This window comes from Marmota flaviventris, chromosome 3 (genome assembly GCF_047511675.1).
Source record: "Marmota flaviventris isolate mMarFla1 chromosome 3, mMarFla1.hap1, whole genome shotgun sequence".
NCBI lineage: Eukaryota > Metazoa > Chordata > Mammalia > Rodentia > Sciuridae > Marmota > Marmota flaviventris.
In genome coordinates, this window is record NC_092500.1 from 94,712,283 (window position 1) to 94,731,606 (window position 19,324).

Genomic DNA, 19,324 nt, shown 5'->3' on the forward strand with positions numbered 1-19,324 from the left:
GTTCTGGGAGTATTTACATCCTTGGGAATGCATTACTATAGTACTTTGGGGTAATGAGCGTTCAGAATACAGATGGTGAAAACTCTGAATTTGATTTCTTTCATAATATTTACTTATGGGAGTTTCTCCTAAGCTTGAGACCTATATATCACAAGGCCCGTGGAAATTTTATCTTGGATTTCCCATAGGCACTTGTGGGCCAAACCAAACATAGTTTCTCTCATGCTTAGGACTTTTCAGTAGGTTCCCGTCACCTACAAAATGAAGCCAATACTCGGATGCTTTGCTTATCATAGAAAGAACTATTGCAAGCATGTCCCAGCATGCCTTTCTGCCCACAATTATTTTTCCCTTCTTCCTGAAATTCTCAATGACTAATCATTCTCTTGTGTTGCTGGTAAAATCTTATTTATCCAGGGTACTTTATGGATTTTTCTATTTTTTATCACTTTCTATTTTATATTTAAATGATCTCTTTATGTGTCCATCTCTCCCATGAACAACCTAAGCTGGGAAGGCTTGGGTGGGTCCATAGTTATCTTTGTGTTCTTAGTGCTTAGGTCAATACCTGGTATAGAGTACATAACTTTTTTATTCAAATGAACCTGTCAGACTCTGATTGGTTATATTCTGAGGCCCTGTCACTAAACATGGTCATTTATCTCAGAAGTTGAAGGTTCCCCTAGAGCCAGCTGCAAAGTTCCCAGAGCACAGCGAGTTAAACATAGAGTGGGCTGCCCTGAATTGGCATCCCCAAATACAGAGTCCAGGGTTGGAGCAGGAGAAGAACAATGAAAGCCAGCTGCTCCAGGTACCTGTTACTCTTATTTCTCCTCACATGTGAACTGGCCCCAGAAGTTGCTGGAGAAGTTGAAGAGTCCTCAGGTAAAATGGAAAGCACTTGCATGACCATAAGGGAAAAATTTTAGAAGGGAGGGGAATGTGATAGTTCTCTGGGTACTTTCCTTCTAAACCTGGAAAATTTTCCAAAAATATGCTGGATAAAGATGATAAAGATGTATGTTGCCTTGCAAAGAGAAGTTTAACAGAATCCTTCAGAGAGTGACCATAAGGGGAGGTCACTTCCATATGTTAGATTTTTTTTAAAAGCCTTGGAACGGTAACAGCTTTCCAAGAAATTCCAATCTCCTTGGCCTTATATGAGTTGCTTATAGAGCTGCTTCTTTACCTCACAATCCAGACATCTTTTACTTCTCTCTCTAGATGGTCCTGGTACTGCCCAGGGACCTATGTGGCTCACAGATGTCCCAGCTGCCGAGGAATTCATCTCTGCTGCTGAGGTGGCCATCATAGGCTTCTTCCAGGTTTGTCCACATATTGCACTTGCTGTGTCCCCATGAGCCAGGCAACTTTTTCCTCCAGGGAGCCATGGTGGTGGCCTCTTGTCCAGATGACAATGCCTTAGAAGTAGTGGGGCTCAGAGTCGGCTTATCAATTCAGACTTTTTAATTTTACAGAATTCCCAGTCTCCACATTAGGTCTCTCTCATACTTGCTTCAAGAGTTCTGAGTCTGTTGGTTGGATCTCCTTGTCCCCAGATACTTGGAAACTAAGTTAGTATCTGCAGGAAGAAAACCTGAAGCAAACCGTGCTCTTGTTCTAAATGCCCTTGTCTATTCTCTCATATAAACAGGCAGAAGCAAGCATAAACGTTTTATAATACAGGCAAGACTTTATATGTGTGTGCCAAAGCTCCAAAGGGTTAGCTACCTCTGTCTAAAATCTTTCCCTAGGTAGACCCTCATTCTTCCTTGCCTCTGCCTTCTCTGAAATATTGAAAAATGATGACTTTGATATATTGAAGGTATTAACCTCTATCTTCCAGATTGGCTGCTTGACCAACCAAAGCAGCCATAAATGAGAGGGCATCTTTCCAGCATTCTCCTTTATCTCTGGTGGTGGCATCTGGCAATTCCCACAGCTGATCCCGCCCCTACTCTCCTCACTACAGACCTTCTTGCCTATTTCCACTCGTTGATCCCAACTCAGGGTTACCCTGTCAGTGGTGTACACAGCCGGAAGCAGCTGTGAGGAGATGCATTGTGGAAGGAAGACAAGGAGCAGTTTCCAGTAGTGAGAGAGATGTAGACAAAAACAGCCACCCTCAGAAGGATAGGAAAGGGCAAGCGTGAACTGGAAGAGTGTGCAATGACTTAAACAGCCACCAGAGGCCATCATTGGATCCTTGAGCAATTCCATCTGAAAGAGCAGATCACAAAAGAGGAAGAAGCCTGGGTGAACAAATGTTCAAAGCCTCTACCAAACTGTACTTGGCCTTTCAGAAAAGCAAGCTACCAACTCCCTGTACTTGAACCCAAATGCTGTTAGCCATCCTCTTTCTCCTTGCATATCACCTTCAGCCAAGGGAGATGCAGGGTAGAACACACATCTGTTCATCACCTGGAGGTGCTATGGGCAAACATTGTGTGGCAGCAGGGAAATGATGCCCATTTCAACACTCAGAAGTGACCTCCCTGCTCCCTGACCTCTGGGTTGCAGAGCTGGACATGTGAAAACTATCTTCATGCACAAAGCTCAGGAAAGCACACAGCTTCATGCTCAGGAAAGAGGTTTGAAAAGAGGGAGCTATTGTCCCATATCCTACACAAACCATTCTTAATGAAATTTCTAACTTTCCATTCTCTTTTTTTTTTCTTTTTACTCATTCTTTTTTGGCCCCTTTGATAGCACCTATTTCTTATTTTTGCATTTCCTCTTTCCTCCACAAATAGTCCCCAAAACATTTGTCCCCTCAAGTAATCAATGTCAGTATAGCCCAATTCCACAGGCCTCTAATTTTGAAGCCTCTTGACTACTAATAAACTTCAGCTCTATGATAAGGCCAGACAAAAATCCCAGGCTTAGCCACAGTTTTAGTAGTAACCTATTAATTGCCATATCCTGGAAAACTCAAAATGCCACTGAAAATTTAGCCTATGTTCTAGAGGATAATTTTTTTCACTAGACACTAAATTTTTTCACTCTGGTTTGAGTGAGCATATTACTTCTCTATTCTTTTTCTCTCTCCTTCCAAAATAATCCCTATGCATTATTTTTCCTCTTGTTTTTAGGATCTAGAAATACCAGTAGTGTCTGTATTCCATAGCATGGTGCAAAAATTCCAAGATGTGTCATTTGGAATCAGCAATAACTCTGAGGTCCTGGCGCACTACAACATCACCAGGAACTCCATTTCCCTCTTTCGTCTGGTAAGTTGCGTGGACAACCTGAGCCTCCTCCCAAGTTTTGTTCAGGTTGTGGACTCATAAACTTGTGGGACTGGAAAGAACTCTATGTCTTTAACACTAATGCTGGTGCCAAATTCAGGGACATTGTTGACAAGGATGGTGACTCAACCAAGAGTTGCCAAACAGGTGCTGTGATGAAGTAGAAAGAAGACTCATGTGAGAATCGGGAAACAGGATGCTGAAGAGCTGCCTGGTGGCTCACCGGCCACCAGATGCTGGGCAACTCACTTAGCACTTTTTAGCTTCAATTCATTTCATCTATAAATTAAAAGGAGAAAGATCTTTGTTTTCATAGATCTGAAAGTATAGATTATAAGCAATAGTCAAGTATCCAATGTAAATAGTGTGACTATAAAGTGTTACACGCTTCAAGGGACAAAAACTGTGAATTCTGGGAAAAAAATATGAAGAAGAGCACTGGACTGGGATGTCAAGGAGAGCTAAAAACCCATATGGCCAAGGGGGAAATAATCGAATTCAATTATAAATCAATGACCAGGCCAATTTGACTGGATTCCAGGGTACATGTTAGGCAGAAAGTAATACAAAATAGAGAAGACTGTTTAAACACATACTGTGGAGAAATTAGAACACCATTTAATTTGGTTATACTAAATTTGGTTGGCACCTTAAAGCCCCAAAACGTTTAGATCATAGGAGTAACATGAATAGGAATGTATTTTAGCAATATTGTTATAGAAATGATGGGTGGGGTAAATTAGTAGGCATAAAAAGAGAGAGATTTTGGTAGGTATTAAGGGTCTGGAGAGAGGTCAAAATTAAAGAAAAGCAGATTGATGACTAGATAATTAGATTAAGTAAATGATCAGCAAATAACAGACATCAAAATTATGGAAAGAGGGTAAAGTTTAAAGCCAGGGTTTCCAGGAATAGTGAGAGCATATGCAGAAATAGGGATTATTACTGCTTTAGTTGGTTGTTGACTTTTAATACCTGGTGAAATGTCAAAGTAAAGATGTCAAGAGTGTGCTGAAAATGAGAACAAGAGCCCAGGATAGAGCTTTCAAGATTTCTGGACCAAATGCCCTTCTCTCCCTGTGGCTGCCATCTTTTCTTTCTCATGGTCACTTCTCATTCAAACTTCCTTTAAGAGTATGTTATACTCAGTATCTCAGACTTCCTTTCAGCTGGGCACTGTTATGTAGTATATGCCCCATGGCTCCATGAAAGCTATATTCACTCAGGTCAGCACAGCCTCTGTGTGGCCAAGCAAAAATGCCTTTTCAGTCTTATTTTGCTCAACATTTCTGCCACATAGTTAGTGTCGGTTGATATTGTCTTCAGTGTTCTCTCCTTTCTTGACTCCTCGGAGCCCATTTCTCTTAGTCTTCCTGAGCCCTCTCTTCCTCTACCTATACTACTTCTTGACCCAATGCTCTTCTCAGTCTAGGTTATGGAATCTGTGCTCAGTGAAGGCAAGAGATGGTCTGTTCATTTCTGAATCCACAGAGCCTAAAATAGTGTCTGCCATGTGGCAGCACTGGGAGCAGGTGTTCGTGAGATATTTGTAGAGAATGAGCGTATGAGTGAATCAATTAATGAATGTCTATGTTCTCCTTAAGCAAACTAATTCATATTTGACCATGATGTGTTTGCGGAGGATTTGGGATATTTTACCTACGACATGGACTTCTCTCATGATTCAAATGCTCGTTGGAGATAACCATTTTATACCATCCTAAGCACTATACTCTTGACATGCTCAAAATTGAATTTATTGTCTGCACCTGCTAAACCATTTTCCCCCATCTAATACACTATTTTATTGAATGATTATGTCATTCACTCTCTTTTGCCAATTGCACCTCCTATCTTGAATCTATATTACTCCACTCTTCCTACTTCATTCCCATTTAGGCTCCAAGCATCATTTTCATTGTGATTGTAATTGCTTCTTAACTGATCTCCTTTTACTGCTTCATATCCATTTTCAAGACTGGTACCACTATGGCATATTTAAGATGGAAATTTGACCAAGGCATTCCTCTCTTAAAACTTCTTCAACATTTCCCACTGTTTGCAAGATATTCAATGTTACCTATGGTCTCTTGTGCTTTTCTAGTCCCTTTTCTAGCAGTTTTCCACCCTGGCATTTATTTTCTCAGTCCCCAACTATACACATGATGATTATCCAGTCCCCTCTGCCCAGAATGTTTCTAGCTCAAGGACTCCCTTTCCCCGGGCCTCACCCTGCTGACTCCTCCTCATACTTCAGGTTAATCAGTTCAGGCATCTTGTCCTTCAGAGAGCCTCTCTGGAATCCCCAAATCAGCCTAAGCATTCCTCTATATACCCATATCTCTATTTCCATTTACACTCTATGTCTCATCTTTGTATTCCACGTCCACAGGTCCATAACACCTAAAAGGTACCAAGAAGCATTTGAGAAACCAAACTCACCTCCCAAAGTATGTCTGAGGCTACAAGAGCACCTTTGAGCCACCCTTTCCCACTTGCACGATAGTTGATAGTCTATATTTTCACTATGGAGAAACAGAACGAAACCCAGCCTTTTTGTGAAAAGTGTTGTTAAGGCAGACATGGACGGTGAGGCAGATGTCTTTCCCATTGCCATCGAACCATTGAGAGTCATCCTTCAATGCAAAAGTCCTCATCAGCTTCAGTTCCACAGGCTCACCTTCCCCAGTTTTTTGTTTGTAGATCTTAAGAAGGCCTGAATTAAGGGCCTTCACAAGATACACCCACTGGGAAGAAAAACACAGGTGTTTCTTCCAACTGCTCTCCAGGCTTCACACTCTTTAACAGGAACATGAGCTCTGTTTACAGCTTAGTCTTTGTAAAACCCCTTGATGACTTCTCAGAGGTTTTCACTCCTCCCTAGCATCTGTTTTTTGTTTACCACTAGTGATGGACCCACTCTAAATGAACTCCTGAGACCTCTGTGGACCCAATTATTTATGTGCCATACCAAAAACCAACACAGTGGTTCCTGCGCACTTCACTGGCCAGGCTGGGAGAGGCTTGACTTATGTGGTGCCAGCTTTTAGATAAACACTTCTTTCTCAGTTTATTCTTTCAAAAGTTTAGTACACATTTTAAAAGGATTATTGTTCAGGAATTTAGAATAACTTTTTTTAAAGGGGTGGTGATGGCACCACCCCTTAAAATTTTAGGATTTGGGAAATATAAACCTATCACAAATTTTCTGGTACTTTTATTCATCTTAGATCCACAGTTTGTTATGTTTTAGTTGTTTGCTAGTTTTGTGTGTGTGTGTGTGTGTGTGTGTGTGTGTCTAATCTATGATTGGTTCTGTTACAATTCTCACAAGCATTTGAGGAAGATTGTTATCCCTACATTTACAGTAAGAAAAATAGAGCTCTGAAATCAATTCAATTATCTGAAGTTTCAAAACTAGAAAGTAACAGATGTCTGATTCCAAACCCAGCACTGTTGATCTCAAATCATACCATTTCTATTATGCTATCAAGGCTTTCTAAAAGCACTTAACCCTAAAGAAAACCCTCATTTTCACACTAGATTCTGTCTACTATAATGTCCCTTGTTCTATAACACATACCTTTCTTTTTAACTACTTTCTCCTAAACCATTCTCCTATTCCTGTGTCACTAATCAATCGAAAGCCAGGATTATATCTCAAGATTTAATCTAGGTTTTATATATTTTGGTAAATAAATTTCAAAATTTAGACTTACAGCATTTACGATTAGAAGAACATATTTAAAGATAAGCTGAATTCATGATTAAGTGAAAAACTAATGATATTATGGATGATTAAGATATAGGAGAAATAAAAGGCCAGAATAAGCTGTATTTATGGAACATATCATTCTCCAAAAAGGGCTGACTTAGATGAATGTTTTAGTTTCAGTAAAATTCAGGGAACAATATTGAGCCATATATTATGACAGGGCTGTTGGGGGCCACAGTCTGCCTTTTGTGTGACAACAGAGAGACCTCTACATTCTCCCAAAGGATTCTGTTTCCTGAACACAGATGAAATCCCTGGGGTGAATGAATCTGTCCTAAAATGGAACTTTGGATATTATTTGAATGCTTCCCCTGCTTTGGGTCTTCTCAGTCACTTCTATTTTTAAAAATGTAATTAGCCTAACTTTGACCCATTAGGATAGTAAAAGAAGCACAGTAAGTCATTCTCTATTCCTTTTGCAGTTATTTATTGGGTGCCTATTATAAGAAATGTAACTTACCAGGCAAAGAGAATCAGAAGGAACCAGTGCATAAAAATAAACTGATAAGAAATGCATGAAGCAATATATGTCAAGTTATTAAAACATTTTTTCTAAAATATGCACTAGCAGTAAGATGAGCAGCTTAGGGAAACAAACCCGGAGCATGAGGGCAACTGTTTAACAAATGATTTTTCACTGCCACCCAAAGTATTTAATACCTTGGTATTTAACTGAGTGTAAACTAAGATGATTTTTAATACATTTTCTGAAAAGCTGTGTTGTCAGAGAAATCCAAAGGAATTCAAACAAATGTTACTGAAATAGTAAAAAACAGGAAAGGAACAATTGATGATATAATATGTAAAACAAAACAAAAACATCTCCTTCAGATAATCCAGGGGGATGCTTAGGTAGAAACCGTCCCATTTTACTGCTCTGCTTTTATTTTGTATCCCTTTTCTTGTGAAGAAAAAAATAATAGGATATCTTAAGTAAAATTCTTTCCAAACACTGGATAAGTATATTTTTTTTAAATGTTCTTGGTTCCAGGGTCAGATTTTCTTTCCAGTGCATTATGCAAATTATTATCTTCACAGAAGGCAGATTTTCTGCTCAAATGTTGTTTCCAGTAACCCTACACATAAATGTTCCAGAGTTTATTAGTTTAAAAAACAATGCAGTAATTGGACACGATTTGTTAAAAGAGGTACGACAAACCCAAGAGACTGCGGGAGGGTGGCTTTTATTAAACCTCCTTCTCTGCTTAGGGAATGTTATCATCAGTTCACCTCCTCTGCCTCCCAGTACTGCATTCCTTAGGTCCAGAAACACCTGGAGTAACCAGGGCTTCCTGTTCTCCCTGTTCTGGGAAATGAGAAGTACTGCCTGGAAAAGGGAGTGGGAGGAGACTCCTGGCCCACCCCACAGCTAGGTCAGCTGGGGCTCAGGCGCCAGGCCTAAGATTTCCTAGAAAAATAATCAGGAAGCATTTAGACATATTTGATATTAAAAGGGCCCTGATTGTTTTTGTAATAATGATGATTTTGGTGGTTGCAATAGCAAAGTCTTAAGTATGAAGGAGACAGGCCAGCTGGCAATCCGGGCTTCAGCAGCTTAAAGATCCAGAAGAGCCTCCAATGTCCAGTGTTTTCTGCATGTTCATTTTATTTCTTCACTCATTCTTAATAATTCAGGGTAGGGATGGGGGTAGAAATTTGGGTAAGGTCTCCACCTCAGACTTTTTCTCTTGCTTTTTTCTTTCTTTCCCAAGTAATCTACTTAGAACTTTGTGAATTTTAAAACAGTTATGTATACAGAGACTTCACATTTTAAAATATTCTGTGGTTTGGATGACTTTTTTTCAAAATCTTTTTCAGAAATAAGAACGTTTTCTGTAGTATTTATTTCATAAACTTAAATTGCACAAAGGTCTTAAAATAAAGAGCACTTAATTGGTCTTCTAAGTGAATGGCGGCAATCTGAGCCTGCATGCCAAACGTATAGCAGGTGCTCAATGAATAATTCTAGAACAAATGGGTTATAAGAGAATGACTACATTATATCCAGGACTAATAAAATTAGCCCTATAGGTAATTTTAACCTGAGCATTGAGCTTCTCAGAAGTTTATATTGCCTTTAATTAGCCCAATAGAGAATCATCTTAAATAAAAGAAATGAAAAATAGAAAATAAGGGTCATCACCAGTATGACAATAAGGATCAATCTTGGATTCTTACTATGTAGGGACTTAAATTTCCCTTTCCCTGAATTCTCTCCTACATAAACTAAAGTGAGATTTGTCTCTGATTTTGTTGGGTAGACTGAGAAAAAGTATCATAGGGATAAAAGGGTGATTTTCAACTAAGGCAAGATCGGATTGGGTAGAGATCATATAAAATAACAGATGAAGGGGAAAGGGGTAAAGAGGTGCCCAGGGATCTCCAAAGCAACCCAAGCTATTTTAGGAGATGCACAAAATTGTTCAGGGGCTGACACTGGTGATTTTATCTATAGGTATAGTTGCTATGGGCAATGGAAGCATTATCTTATGTTGTTATGGGCAGAAGTAGACTGAGGGAAGATAATGAAAATTCTGGAAACAAGAACTAGAATTATGAAGTTCTATCTTTTAATGTACCTGTGTTGGTCAGCTTTCTGTCACTGCAACAAAATGCCTAAGATAGTCAACTTAATAAGGGTAAAGGTTTGTGATTGCAGATGTTTCAGTTCATGATCAATTAACCTGCTGTTTTGGGGCCTGTGGCAAGGCAGCACATCATAGCAGGGAGCATGTGATGGAGCAGAGATGGTGGCTGGAAGCAGAGAGAAGCAGAAAGGGGCCAGGGGGAAATATTCTATTCAAGGCCATGCCCCCAGTGACCTAGCTTTCTTATACTAGGCCTCAACTTCTAAAGGTTCAACTACCTCCCGATAGCACCACAGGCTGACAATCAAGCTCTCGATATAGGGACCTTCGGGGACATTCCAAATCCAAACTATGGCACTGAGGATAGACGAACACTAAAATACAAAGCTGAGAAAATGGACCAGGTAGCTAGATAATTTTTTACAACTAGGTTATCATAAAAGAAGGGAAAATGTCTAGACCAAGGTCTAGAAGATGGAAACTAAGAACATTGGGTACAGCTTTTCATCTTGGGGGCGTTTTCTAGTTCTAGGGGAAAAAAAAACAGTCTAAAGGATGAGACATTTATCAACATTTTTGAGAGATTCTCAAAGGGACAACAGAATAAATGTTGGTGTGGAGGCCCCACAGGGGAAATTGGAAGTAAATCTAGTAAAACATCCTTAGTATCTCCTTTGGATCCCCCAAACTGTACCTAATTTCAGGATAAATCATAAGCACATCAGCCCTCACATGGACTTCAGTAGAGCACCGACACAAATCATCCCTATCCTTGAAACTGGACTATGATGATCATGAAAAATGCACACAAACACTTATACACATACAACTGTATACACATGAAATGTGTATGATCCACCCTTAGCCATGCCCTAGTATAATATTCAAATCTCAAAAGAAAAGAAAATCTTAAACTAGAGAAAAAAGATTACCCTCAAAGTAATCTCGACAGGACAGAAATAGGTCACAGCTGATTTTTCACTAGAAATAATATAACACAAAATACTGAGCATTACATTGTTTCAAACACAAAGGGAAATAACTGTCAACTTGGAATTCTACCACCAGCAAAAAAAGACTTCAAAAACAAACTTGAAATAAATCATATGTTAAACAACCAAACTGAGAGAATTTGTCCCCCAAGAGTTAATTGATACTAAAGAAAATACTAAAAGGTTTTCTCTAGGCAGAGGGGTGGAAACATTCCATGTAGAAGCTCAAAAATGCAAGAATGAATGATGAAACACTAAAATGTAAATATGTGCATAAATTTAAGTGTAAACTACATAATAATAATGATGATGTCTTGTGAGATTTATAATTCAAACACAAAACAAGCATCTCTAAGTCCAACCGTGGGGTCAGGAAAGGAAGTCAGAAGATAAACCATATTATGAGAATGTTCTAAAGTCAAGATAAGGATGGAATAGCCAATTAATATTAGATTCTAATATGTAAAAATTCATGCTGTATAATGCATGCCAGTAATCCCTAAAGGAATAATTAAAACTTGTGTGGCTTCTAAACCAAAAAAAAAAAAAAAAATGTGGGGGGATAATATAAATTCAGTCAATTCAAAACTGAGCCAGAAATGAAGAAAAGTAGAATTTGGAACAGGCAGAACCAATGGAAAATTCATAATTAAATATATCAGTAATTGCATTACATAAAAATAATCTTTAAAAAACAAACATGTCGCTCAAGGGCAGAAAACCCTCCTGACTCACTTTTCTGTCTGTCTTTGAAGCTTTACTGGAGGCTTGTTTCATAGTGGTCTAAGAGTATTTAGCAATTATTGGGAAAAAAAAAAAGATATAATGGTGACAACCGGATCCTTCTTTGTGCTTCCCAGGTGGATAATGAACAGTTGAAGTTAGAGGGTGAAGAGGTTGAAAACATGGAAGCTGCCAAATTAAGCCTTTTCATTGAGACCAACAGCCTGCGCTTGGTGACAGAATACAACCCTATGGTAAACGACGTCCCTGGGGCCAGGCCCCTAAACTCTCGTGTCAGGGAGGGCACTTGTCTTCATTGCAGAGACCCTTTCCTCCCAGAGCTCTGCTTTTTTAACCAGGAATGTGAAGTAACCATCCTTAATTGAAAGCCTAGTATGTTGTTTATATTAACATTCATACTGTGACCTCGCAGGACTAATGGACTTTTACCTATTTAACAAAGAGAAACAGAGACAGAAAAGTCGAATGTTTTATCACACAACTAATAAGAAAGAGAGCCAAAATGCAAAGTTAAGGTGACTGATTCAAAAACCTTCTGAGTTTTGCTGCCACCATGCCCTGATCAACGCTGTAGATCACATTTCTTGAGTTAGATTCCAATTCATACAGAAAGTCGATTTTTTTTGCCCCTAAAGCACTGGTGACCCATATTTTTATAAAATAAAATAAAAGTAAGTTAGTAGACAAATGCACTTTAAAAAATAAGGCCGATTAGTTGGGCATGGTGTTGCACATTTGTAATCCCACCTGCTCAGTAGGCTGAGGCAGGGAGGATCTCAAGTTTGAGGCTAGCCCAGGTAGGTTGGCCAAACCAAGTCTCAAAAAAGAAAAATAAACAAATAAACCCACTGATCACATATTCGCATGCCAGAACAACATAAAATTTTCAAACATCTATTCCTATTTTCTGTGGGTACCTCTTTATGGACACTAACATTTCCTGGTCTGGCACCACATGCTAACTGCATTTTGACTAGCATTGTCTAAATCTTCAGGGGCCTCATCATCCAGGTTTGTTCTCCTCTGATGTCACATGCTGCAAGCAATATGAGGAAAAGTGTCAACCGACCCTCCAGATCATCCTCTGGCCTTCTCACACTCTACAGCTTATCCAATTATCTTACATGTCCTGCCTTTCATTTTCTAGTGACCTACATCAACTTAGAAGTGCTAGGCGTACTCTAGAAACAACACCTAATGCACAAGTTATGTTTTTTCAGAACTTATAAAAAGCCCTTTCATACTCATTTTCTCATTTAATCCTCCCTTAATTCTTATTTAATCATTTAATTGATTGTTTAAGGTGAAAGGGAGGAAATTATTACGCTCATTTTGTAGAGGACAACATTCAAGACCCAAGTGACATTACCAAATGTCACACAATGAGTAAATTAAAAAGACATAATTTAAGGCAGAACATTAGCTCATCTTGTCTATTTCCATTTTATAATACAGGAAGTGGGAGTTCAGAGAAGCTAAGTAACCTCCTAGAGCCATTAGCTTAGTAACTTGAACTTCAGAGACAGCCTCTGCACTTACCCTGTTTTTCGTGCTGGGTCTGTTTGAGTGCATTCTGTGGTTTTTCTACTGCTCCACACAGGAGGAAACACCCCTTTTCCTGTTGACTAAAATCACATCCACTTCTCACACCATCTTTAGAGAGTGTTGACTCCATTTCCACTTTGGCCAAGATTCCAAACACACACACACACACACACACACACACACACACACACCACAGTGTCAGCAGCAATAATGAAGAACACATTCTTAGCCTGGGTCATTCTGATTGTGTGTCTATTCAGCTAAAAGGGGTGCACAGAGGCCCAGAAAAGTGATCTTTCACTTCCAAGGTAAATGGCTCCAGCCTGCTGGAATCCTGCCCAGCCAGGGCAGGGCAAGGATTGGCCTGCCTGAGCTCTCAGCCTGGTCCAGCTCTCACCTTGCATAGTAATAATGTATCTTTTTAAAGTTCCCTATTACTGGAGGCTAATCATCTCAAGAAGAAATCAGGAAAGAATTTCTTTACAGAAACAAGTTCAATTTTTATTGTGACTTTTTTCTCAAAAAAAATTTCTTTTTCTCATTTGGAAAGCTACCCATTCTTCTACAGCTATTTCTCTTCTACTGATAATGCAGAAGTTTGCACCAGTAACCAAGGGCAGAAAATCACAGCCATGCCTTTGGCCTGCCATGCACTTTTAATAACATGTGGATGGCTTCAAGGTGAAAAACCAGGCTGTGCCACTAATCACAGATTCCACTAATCACTTCTGTTGTCCAATCCCTTCTGCTAAGACAGGATTGACTCCACTTTTTTTCTTGACTCTTTCCAAAAATTATCCTCCATCTCTGCTTTAGGAAGTTGGATACACACGCATTTAAAACAAGAGTCAATTATTGATCATCTGTTCTCCCAAATGTAAAATCTTGTGTCAGCAGCAATAATGAAGAACACATTTTCTTTCTAAAATGCCAAGGAGAAGTATTTAGGATAAAAACTCCATAGGCCTTCCTTGTCCACCTATTGGCCCCCTGAGGCCAATCTCTTATCATGCACATGTTGATTTTTATAGCAGTGATTTCTGTATTTAGGAGAGGTAGAAAGCAATGGGGTTTGTTTAAAATAGATCTGCAACACAGGTTTGGGAAAGTGAAATGAATGGTGTCAATAGCACAGTTTCACCCTTCCTCTCCCCTTCTTATCCAGCTAGTGGCTATCCCAGTCCCCTATGTCATTGACAACTTCATGCCGAATGGCCGATCAGCAAATAAGGTCAATGCTTCCCGTTTCCTGCAGAGCTCACCTTCATGTTGACCTGAGGTGGACTGGATCCACCACACTTGGGGTTAAATTGATTTGCATGGGGTTTTTCCAGGTGATCCTGATCCAGCCAGTTTGGACTCTAGCACCAGATTGCCTAATGTGAATCCCAAGCCATCATTTATGTAAATTTTACAACTATTTAATCTATCTCTGCCTCAGTCTTCTCACTTGAAAAACCAGGATCTTAGGGATTCAATTAGTTATTATAAGAATAAAAGCTGAAGACAGTTCCTTGCACATAATAAATATTCAATAAGTATGCTTGAATAATTTGTAGTCAAGAATCATATTTTAAGTGTTCCTTTTGCAACATGAAAAGGAGTTGAAAAAAAGCGACTGATATGTTTCATGGCATATTTGTTGTCTAGTTCATGTAACAGGTTACTCTAAAATTTTAGCTTGAGACAGTGAATGTTGATTATCTCATGCTAATTCTGTAGGTCAACCATCTGGGAGTGTCTTGGCTAGGTGCTTCTGCTCTAGCATCTCTGGTGAGTTTGCAGCCAATGACCAGGTCTGCAGTCATTGGAAGGCTTGAGTAGAGCTGGAAGAATTTCTTTCAAGAGGGCTCACTCATGTGGCTGGCAAGTTGGTCCCCACTGTTGCCATGTGAATCTGTCCATAGGGCTGCTTCAGAGTGAGGGATATTGGGAAGAACACAGCAGAATTCATGATGACTTTTATGACCTCAAAGTCACACTCCATCATTTCTACAATATCCTCTTGGTTTCTCCATCCAACCTATGCAGTGTGGGAAAGAGGGATCTACACTGATGCATGGAAAAAAAAAAAACAGATGGGGAGATTTTGAGAACTCTCTTGGAGGCCAATTGCATTTGTGTTACCATTCACTGGATTGACACTAATGTCTCCCCCCTTTCTCTCTTTCTACTATAATATACTTGCCAGACTGGGTTTGGCCTATTTAACACCATGATTGAGATTCATCTTCTCCTGGTGATAAGCAAAGCATCTCCAGAGTATGCCGAGAATATGAACAGATACCGGAAGGCAGCTAGGCTCTTCCAGGGAAAGGTAAGTTGGGAATGGGACATGACATTTGAATAAATAGCACCAGAAGAAAGATGGGGCTAGGAAGGAGAGATAAATAAGGAAAGACAGTATGTTTCAGAAATCAAGAAAGAGTGGGACATAAAAAATAGCATCATTTGAAATCAAACATGTTATGTTTGGTAACATTAAAGGCTTATATAATCATGTTTTCCCACAGTGGTTAAGGATAGTTTTCTGCATTGATAGGTGGAGATAAAATAGAGACATAAAGATACAGAAAATAAAATCACCTACTAGTCACCATTTGTTAACCCCCCCACCATACTCTCGTCGAGTTTGGGACAGACCTTAGAGTTTACCCCGCATATACACCTGTCAAGCCCTGCTTCCAATTAGATAGCCAAGAAGTATTTTATCTTCCCCTTTCCTCCTTCATGAGGTTCTGCTTGATATCGCCGAAACAATAAAACTTAACTACTTCAAGGCTGTTCAGCTAGAGACCTTTCTAATCATGACAACCAGCCGATAATAAAGTAATAAATTAGTTATTTTAAGAATAAAAGCTGAAGACTGGAAGCATTCAGTGCAACTGAATGGAGATGATCTTCAACTGCATTATAAAGATTTCTACTTTGGATACAAGGTTTGACCAAACAATATACAGTAGCCCCCTTTTCCATAGTTTCACTATGGTCAGTCATGATCGGAAAATATTGAATGGACATTTCCAGAAATAAACAATAAGTTTGAAATAACTTTCACTATAACATATTGTTAGAATTGTTCTAATTAGCTATTACATTGCTTATAATTAGCTATTATATCATAAGTATGTATGTATAGAAAGAAATGTAGTATCTAAATTTCAGTACTATCCGAGGTTTCAGGCACCCACAAGGGATTTTGGAATGTGATTGCAAAATAGTTAATATTTATTAAGCACTTATTATCTGTCAAATGCTATACTAAAAATATTAAATGCATCACCTCATTTACTCTCCACACTGCCCCCAACAAAAGCTATTCTGCCAACAAAAAAAACTGAGTCCCAGAGAGGCTGTGTTATAAGCCAAAAGCCACACAACTAAATATACCAGAGGTAAAATTTAAAATTTGTTCTTTGCTCTTAACCTGTAGGCTACACTTCCTCCCTTATAAAATCAATAAAATCTCTTCCAATTTTATGTGCTCAAAATTAAATAAATCTGACCAAAGGAATAAAATACTAAAGCAATACAAAATAATGAACGATTTATTTTAACTCAATTGAGATTTAACTTATGTGACACCATAAGTTTAATCAGTGTAAACGACAACAATTACAAAGAATCTGTTTATCCCCAGGACCTCTGATAGAGCTTTTTCTTTCAAACTTCTTCAACTGCAGATTCTCTTTGTCCTGGTGGACAGTGGTATGAAGGAAAATGAAAAGGTGATATCATTTTTCAAACTAAAGAAGTCTCAGCTGCCAGCTTTGGCAATTTACCGAACGATTGACGATCAGTGGGATACACTGCCTATAACTGAAGTTACAGTAGAGCATGTGAAAAGCTTTTGTGATGGATTTCTAGAAGGGAAATTGTTGGTAAGTATGAGGGTACAGGTAAAGCAATTTTCATTTTCTCCTTCTGTCCCTTTTATTGCTTGTTGAATAAGATTTCTGGGCTCTACTGGATCTGATCAACAGCGAATGAATTTGAGGGTGTGTGCTGGTCAGAATCAGGATGCTCATGGGAATAGTTATGGGAATAGAACTAGTTATGGGAATAGAACTAACAAAGTATTTTTGGAAAAGTATTGCATATTCAAAGGAGCTGAATTTGGAATTTTGCCATTTTGCTTAAGGTATCAATGGGAAATGAATCAAAATCCATATAAAAGAGCTCATGAGATAAAATTGAAAATGATTTAGCACTTCCTGAAGTAATCAAAATGGCCTAGTTTTCTAAGCCTAAAGCAAGAATTAACTCCAAATCTAAATTTCAGTGTTATGATGTTTTACAGAGAGAAAATCGTACATCAGAAGAAAAGACTCCAAAAGTGGAACTTTGACTTCTCCTTGGTATTTCCACTTATTACCACATACCTACATTATGCTGAACAAAAACAGGCCATTCAAACCTGAGAGATACCAAACAACACATTCACCAGGACTTTAAACCACACATGTACAGAGAGAGAGAGAGAGAGAGAGAGAGAGAATTTATTCCATTTTGTTCCTTAAAAATCTCATTGACTTTTCTTCTTTCTTTTAAATTCCCTGTACTCTTTGGCTCCCTATCTAATTTGCTATTGAACATTCATGCTGTGTAGGCCCACCTATGGTGGACGGCTTTAGAAATCCTATGACACTTGTATGAAGGAGAGCCATTCCTAGAGAGAAATTGTTCCAATGTATCATTAGTACTGAGCTTGCCTACTTCACATGATCCACACAACAAAGTTCCCGCTGTTTAGAGGTTGTCTAAGGATTGAAACTCGACCTTCCTTCATAAGAGCCCTTCTCTCTCTGACTCAGGGCCAAGAACAAAAAGATGGTTTTTAAGCACTCTTCTGTGTTTTTGTCAGATGTTAAATGATGTCCCCAAGTTTCTGAATTTAGCATAAACAGACCATGTGAAAACTCTATGCTTGTTTAGCATCCCCAATTCCCCATGTAAATCAACAATCCATATAATAAATAAAGGCAATGATATTATAGGAGAAGACTGGCATCTCTTTGCAGGCCGAACCTCTTGTAAACACACAGCTGCCCAGCTGAGCCGTGTGTCCCTCACCCTTCAGTGCTCACAGTTTAGCAGCAGGCCATAAGCCACATGCGTGTTACTGTTCACTCTGTGTGTGGGATGGGTGGTGGGTAGAGACTATCCTGGTAAGAACTGGTACAAATGTGGCAGAGGAGCTAGGAAGTCAATTAGGGAGAGAAGGGGGGCACTTGGTGCTGGGCAGGCTGGGGCTCACTGCAGGTGAGGGGTACAGTCCAGCTCCTGGAGCGGAGGGAGAGTTTGGCTGAGTGTCTCTGGCCCACAGGTCATTACTGTCAACACACAGATGCTCCACTGTTCCCAGAAGGCCCTTGGCTCTGCAGAAAAGTGCCTAAGTGCTGAAGAACTGAAAAACCACAGATGTACACCTACAGCCCCGTCCAAGTGAGGAACCCAGGAGTGAAAGGCTTGGTTGTTCCTTTCTGTGGGGAAAACTCCGCAGCCCCTGGGTGGGGAGTCAGCAGCTGGCCGTGGCCTGTGAGTGCAGCCGAGGATGGCATGCCTCAGCAACATGAGAGCCAAGGGCTCTGAGGGGTCATCTGTCCATCCCAGGGCTGCATGAAATCGCCCCAACAGCCTCTTGCTGGAAGCTGAAAAACAGTCCTAGGATAGGCGAATCCCAGAAGGCTGCCTTCATCCTGTGAGCCAGAGTCTTGACATTTACAGTCAGAAATTCTTCCTGATAGCCCAGCCGAGGTCCTCCGCCAGGCAAGCTGTTTCTTCTTACCATCTCCATGGAAATTCCTAATGGCTGCCCAGTCCTATCCCCAAAAGACACTTTCAATGACTTGCTGCTTGCTCCTAAGCCCTCTAATCCAGCCTCCTTTTGTCTGGTACTCATAAGCCAATTGTTTTATCATTTTTTTAACATTTCCAAGTTATTTGATTCAATAAATTGTTTTTCTCTCCTCTTTCTTTCCAACTTTTCCTCTTTCTTGCTTAAATTTCTCAGACCCCAAACTTCAGTAGGACCCATGAATTATATTTTGCTTGATAGTCAGTTACGTTTTCAATTATTTTGCTAGAAAGGCCCCCATGCCTGTGGTCAACCCTGGCCATATAGATTTTTAACATCTCTACAGTATATTTTGCTACTTGATGGCATTCAACAGCAATTTTATTATATATTATTTTATTACATATGTGTATTTGCATGTTTAAAGTATTTAATTGACTTATTCCTTCTCAGCTTGTAGTTGTCCAAAATTGCCAGTTATTTTCTCCTATCTCCATTACCAGTACAGTTCTTTGGAGAAGAACTGGGGACTTGTGCCCAATGAATGGAACTTCTTTAAATATAAGGGATTTCTATAGGTTCTCCTCCATTCACTAAGGATCTGACATAGTGTTATAAACTTCTACAATTTCTAG

At 39.4% G+C, this 19,324-nt stretch overlaps 1 protein-coding gene across 2 annotated transcripts; it reads left to right on the forward strand.

Annotated features, from left to right (window-relative positions):
* Positions 1–5: 5 nt before the first annotated feature.
* Erp27 (endoplasmic reticulum protein 27) lies at positions 6–17,888 on the forward strand. Of its 2 annotated transcripts, XM_027955924.3 has the most exons (7): positions 6–885; positions 1,225–1,325; positions 3,093–3,230; positions 11,464–11,580; positions 15,084–15,209; positions 16,576–16,773; positions 17,193–17,888. In XM_027955924.3, the coding sequence occupies exons 1-7, from the start codon at positions 792–794 to the stop codon at positions 17,238–17,240; spliced, it is 822 nt and encodes a 273-aa protein (XP_027811725.1). In that variant the 5' UTR covers positions 6–791; the 3' UTR covers positions 17,241–17,888. The 2 variants fall into 2 exon arrangements, with proteins under 2 accessions (XP_027811725.1, XP_071466222.1); XM_071610121.1 differs by lacking the exon at positions 11,464–11,580.
* The last annotated feature ends 1,436 nt before the right edge of the window (positions 17,889–19,324 follow it).

Excerpts from the sequence above, each read along its gene's own strand:
- Erp27 (XM_027955924.3), top strand. The coding sequence starts at position 792 with ATGAAAGCCAGCTGCTCCAGGTACCTGTTACTCTTATTTCTCCTCACA. Across the intron at positions 886-1,224 it reads AGAAGTTGAAGAGTCCTCAG|ATGGTCCTGGTACTGCCCAG; the intron begins GTAAAATGGAAA and ends TTCTCTCTCTAG. Across the intron at positions 15,210-16,575 it reads CTAGGCTCTTCCAGGGAAAG|ATTCTCTTTGTCCTGGTGGA; the intron begins GTAAGTTGGGAA and ends CTTCAACTGCAG.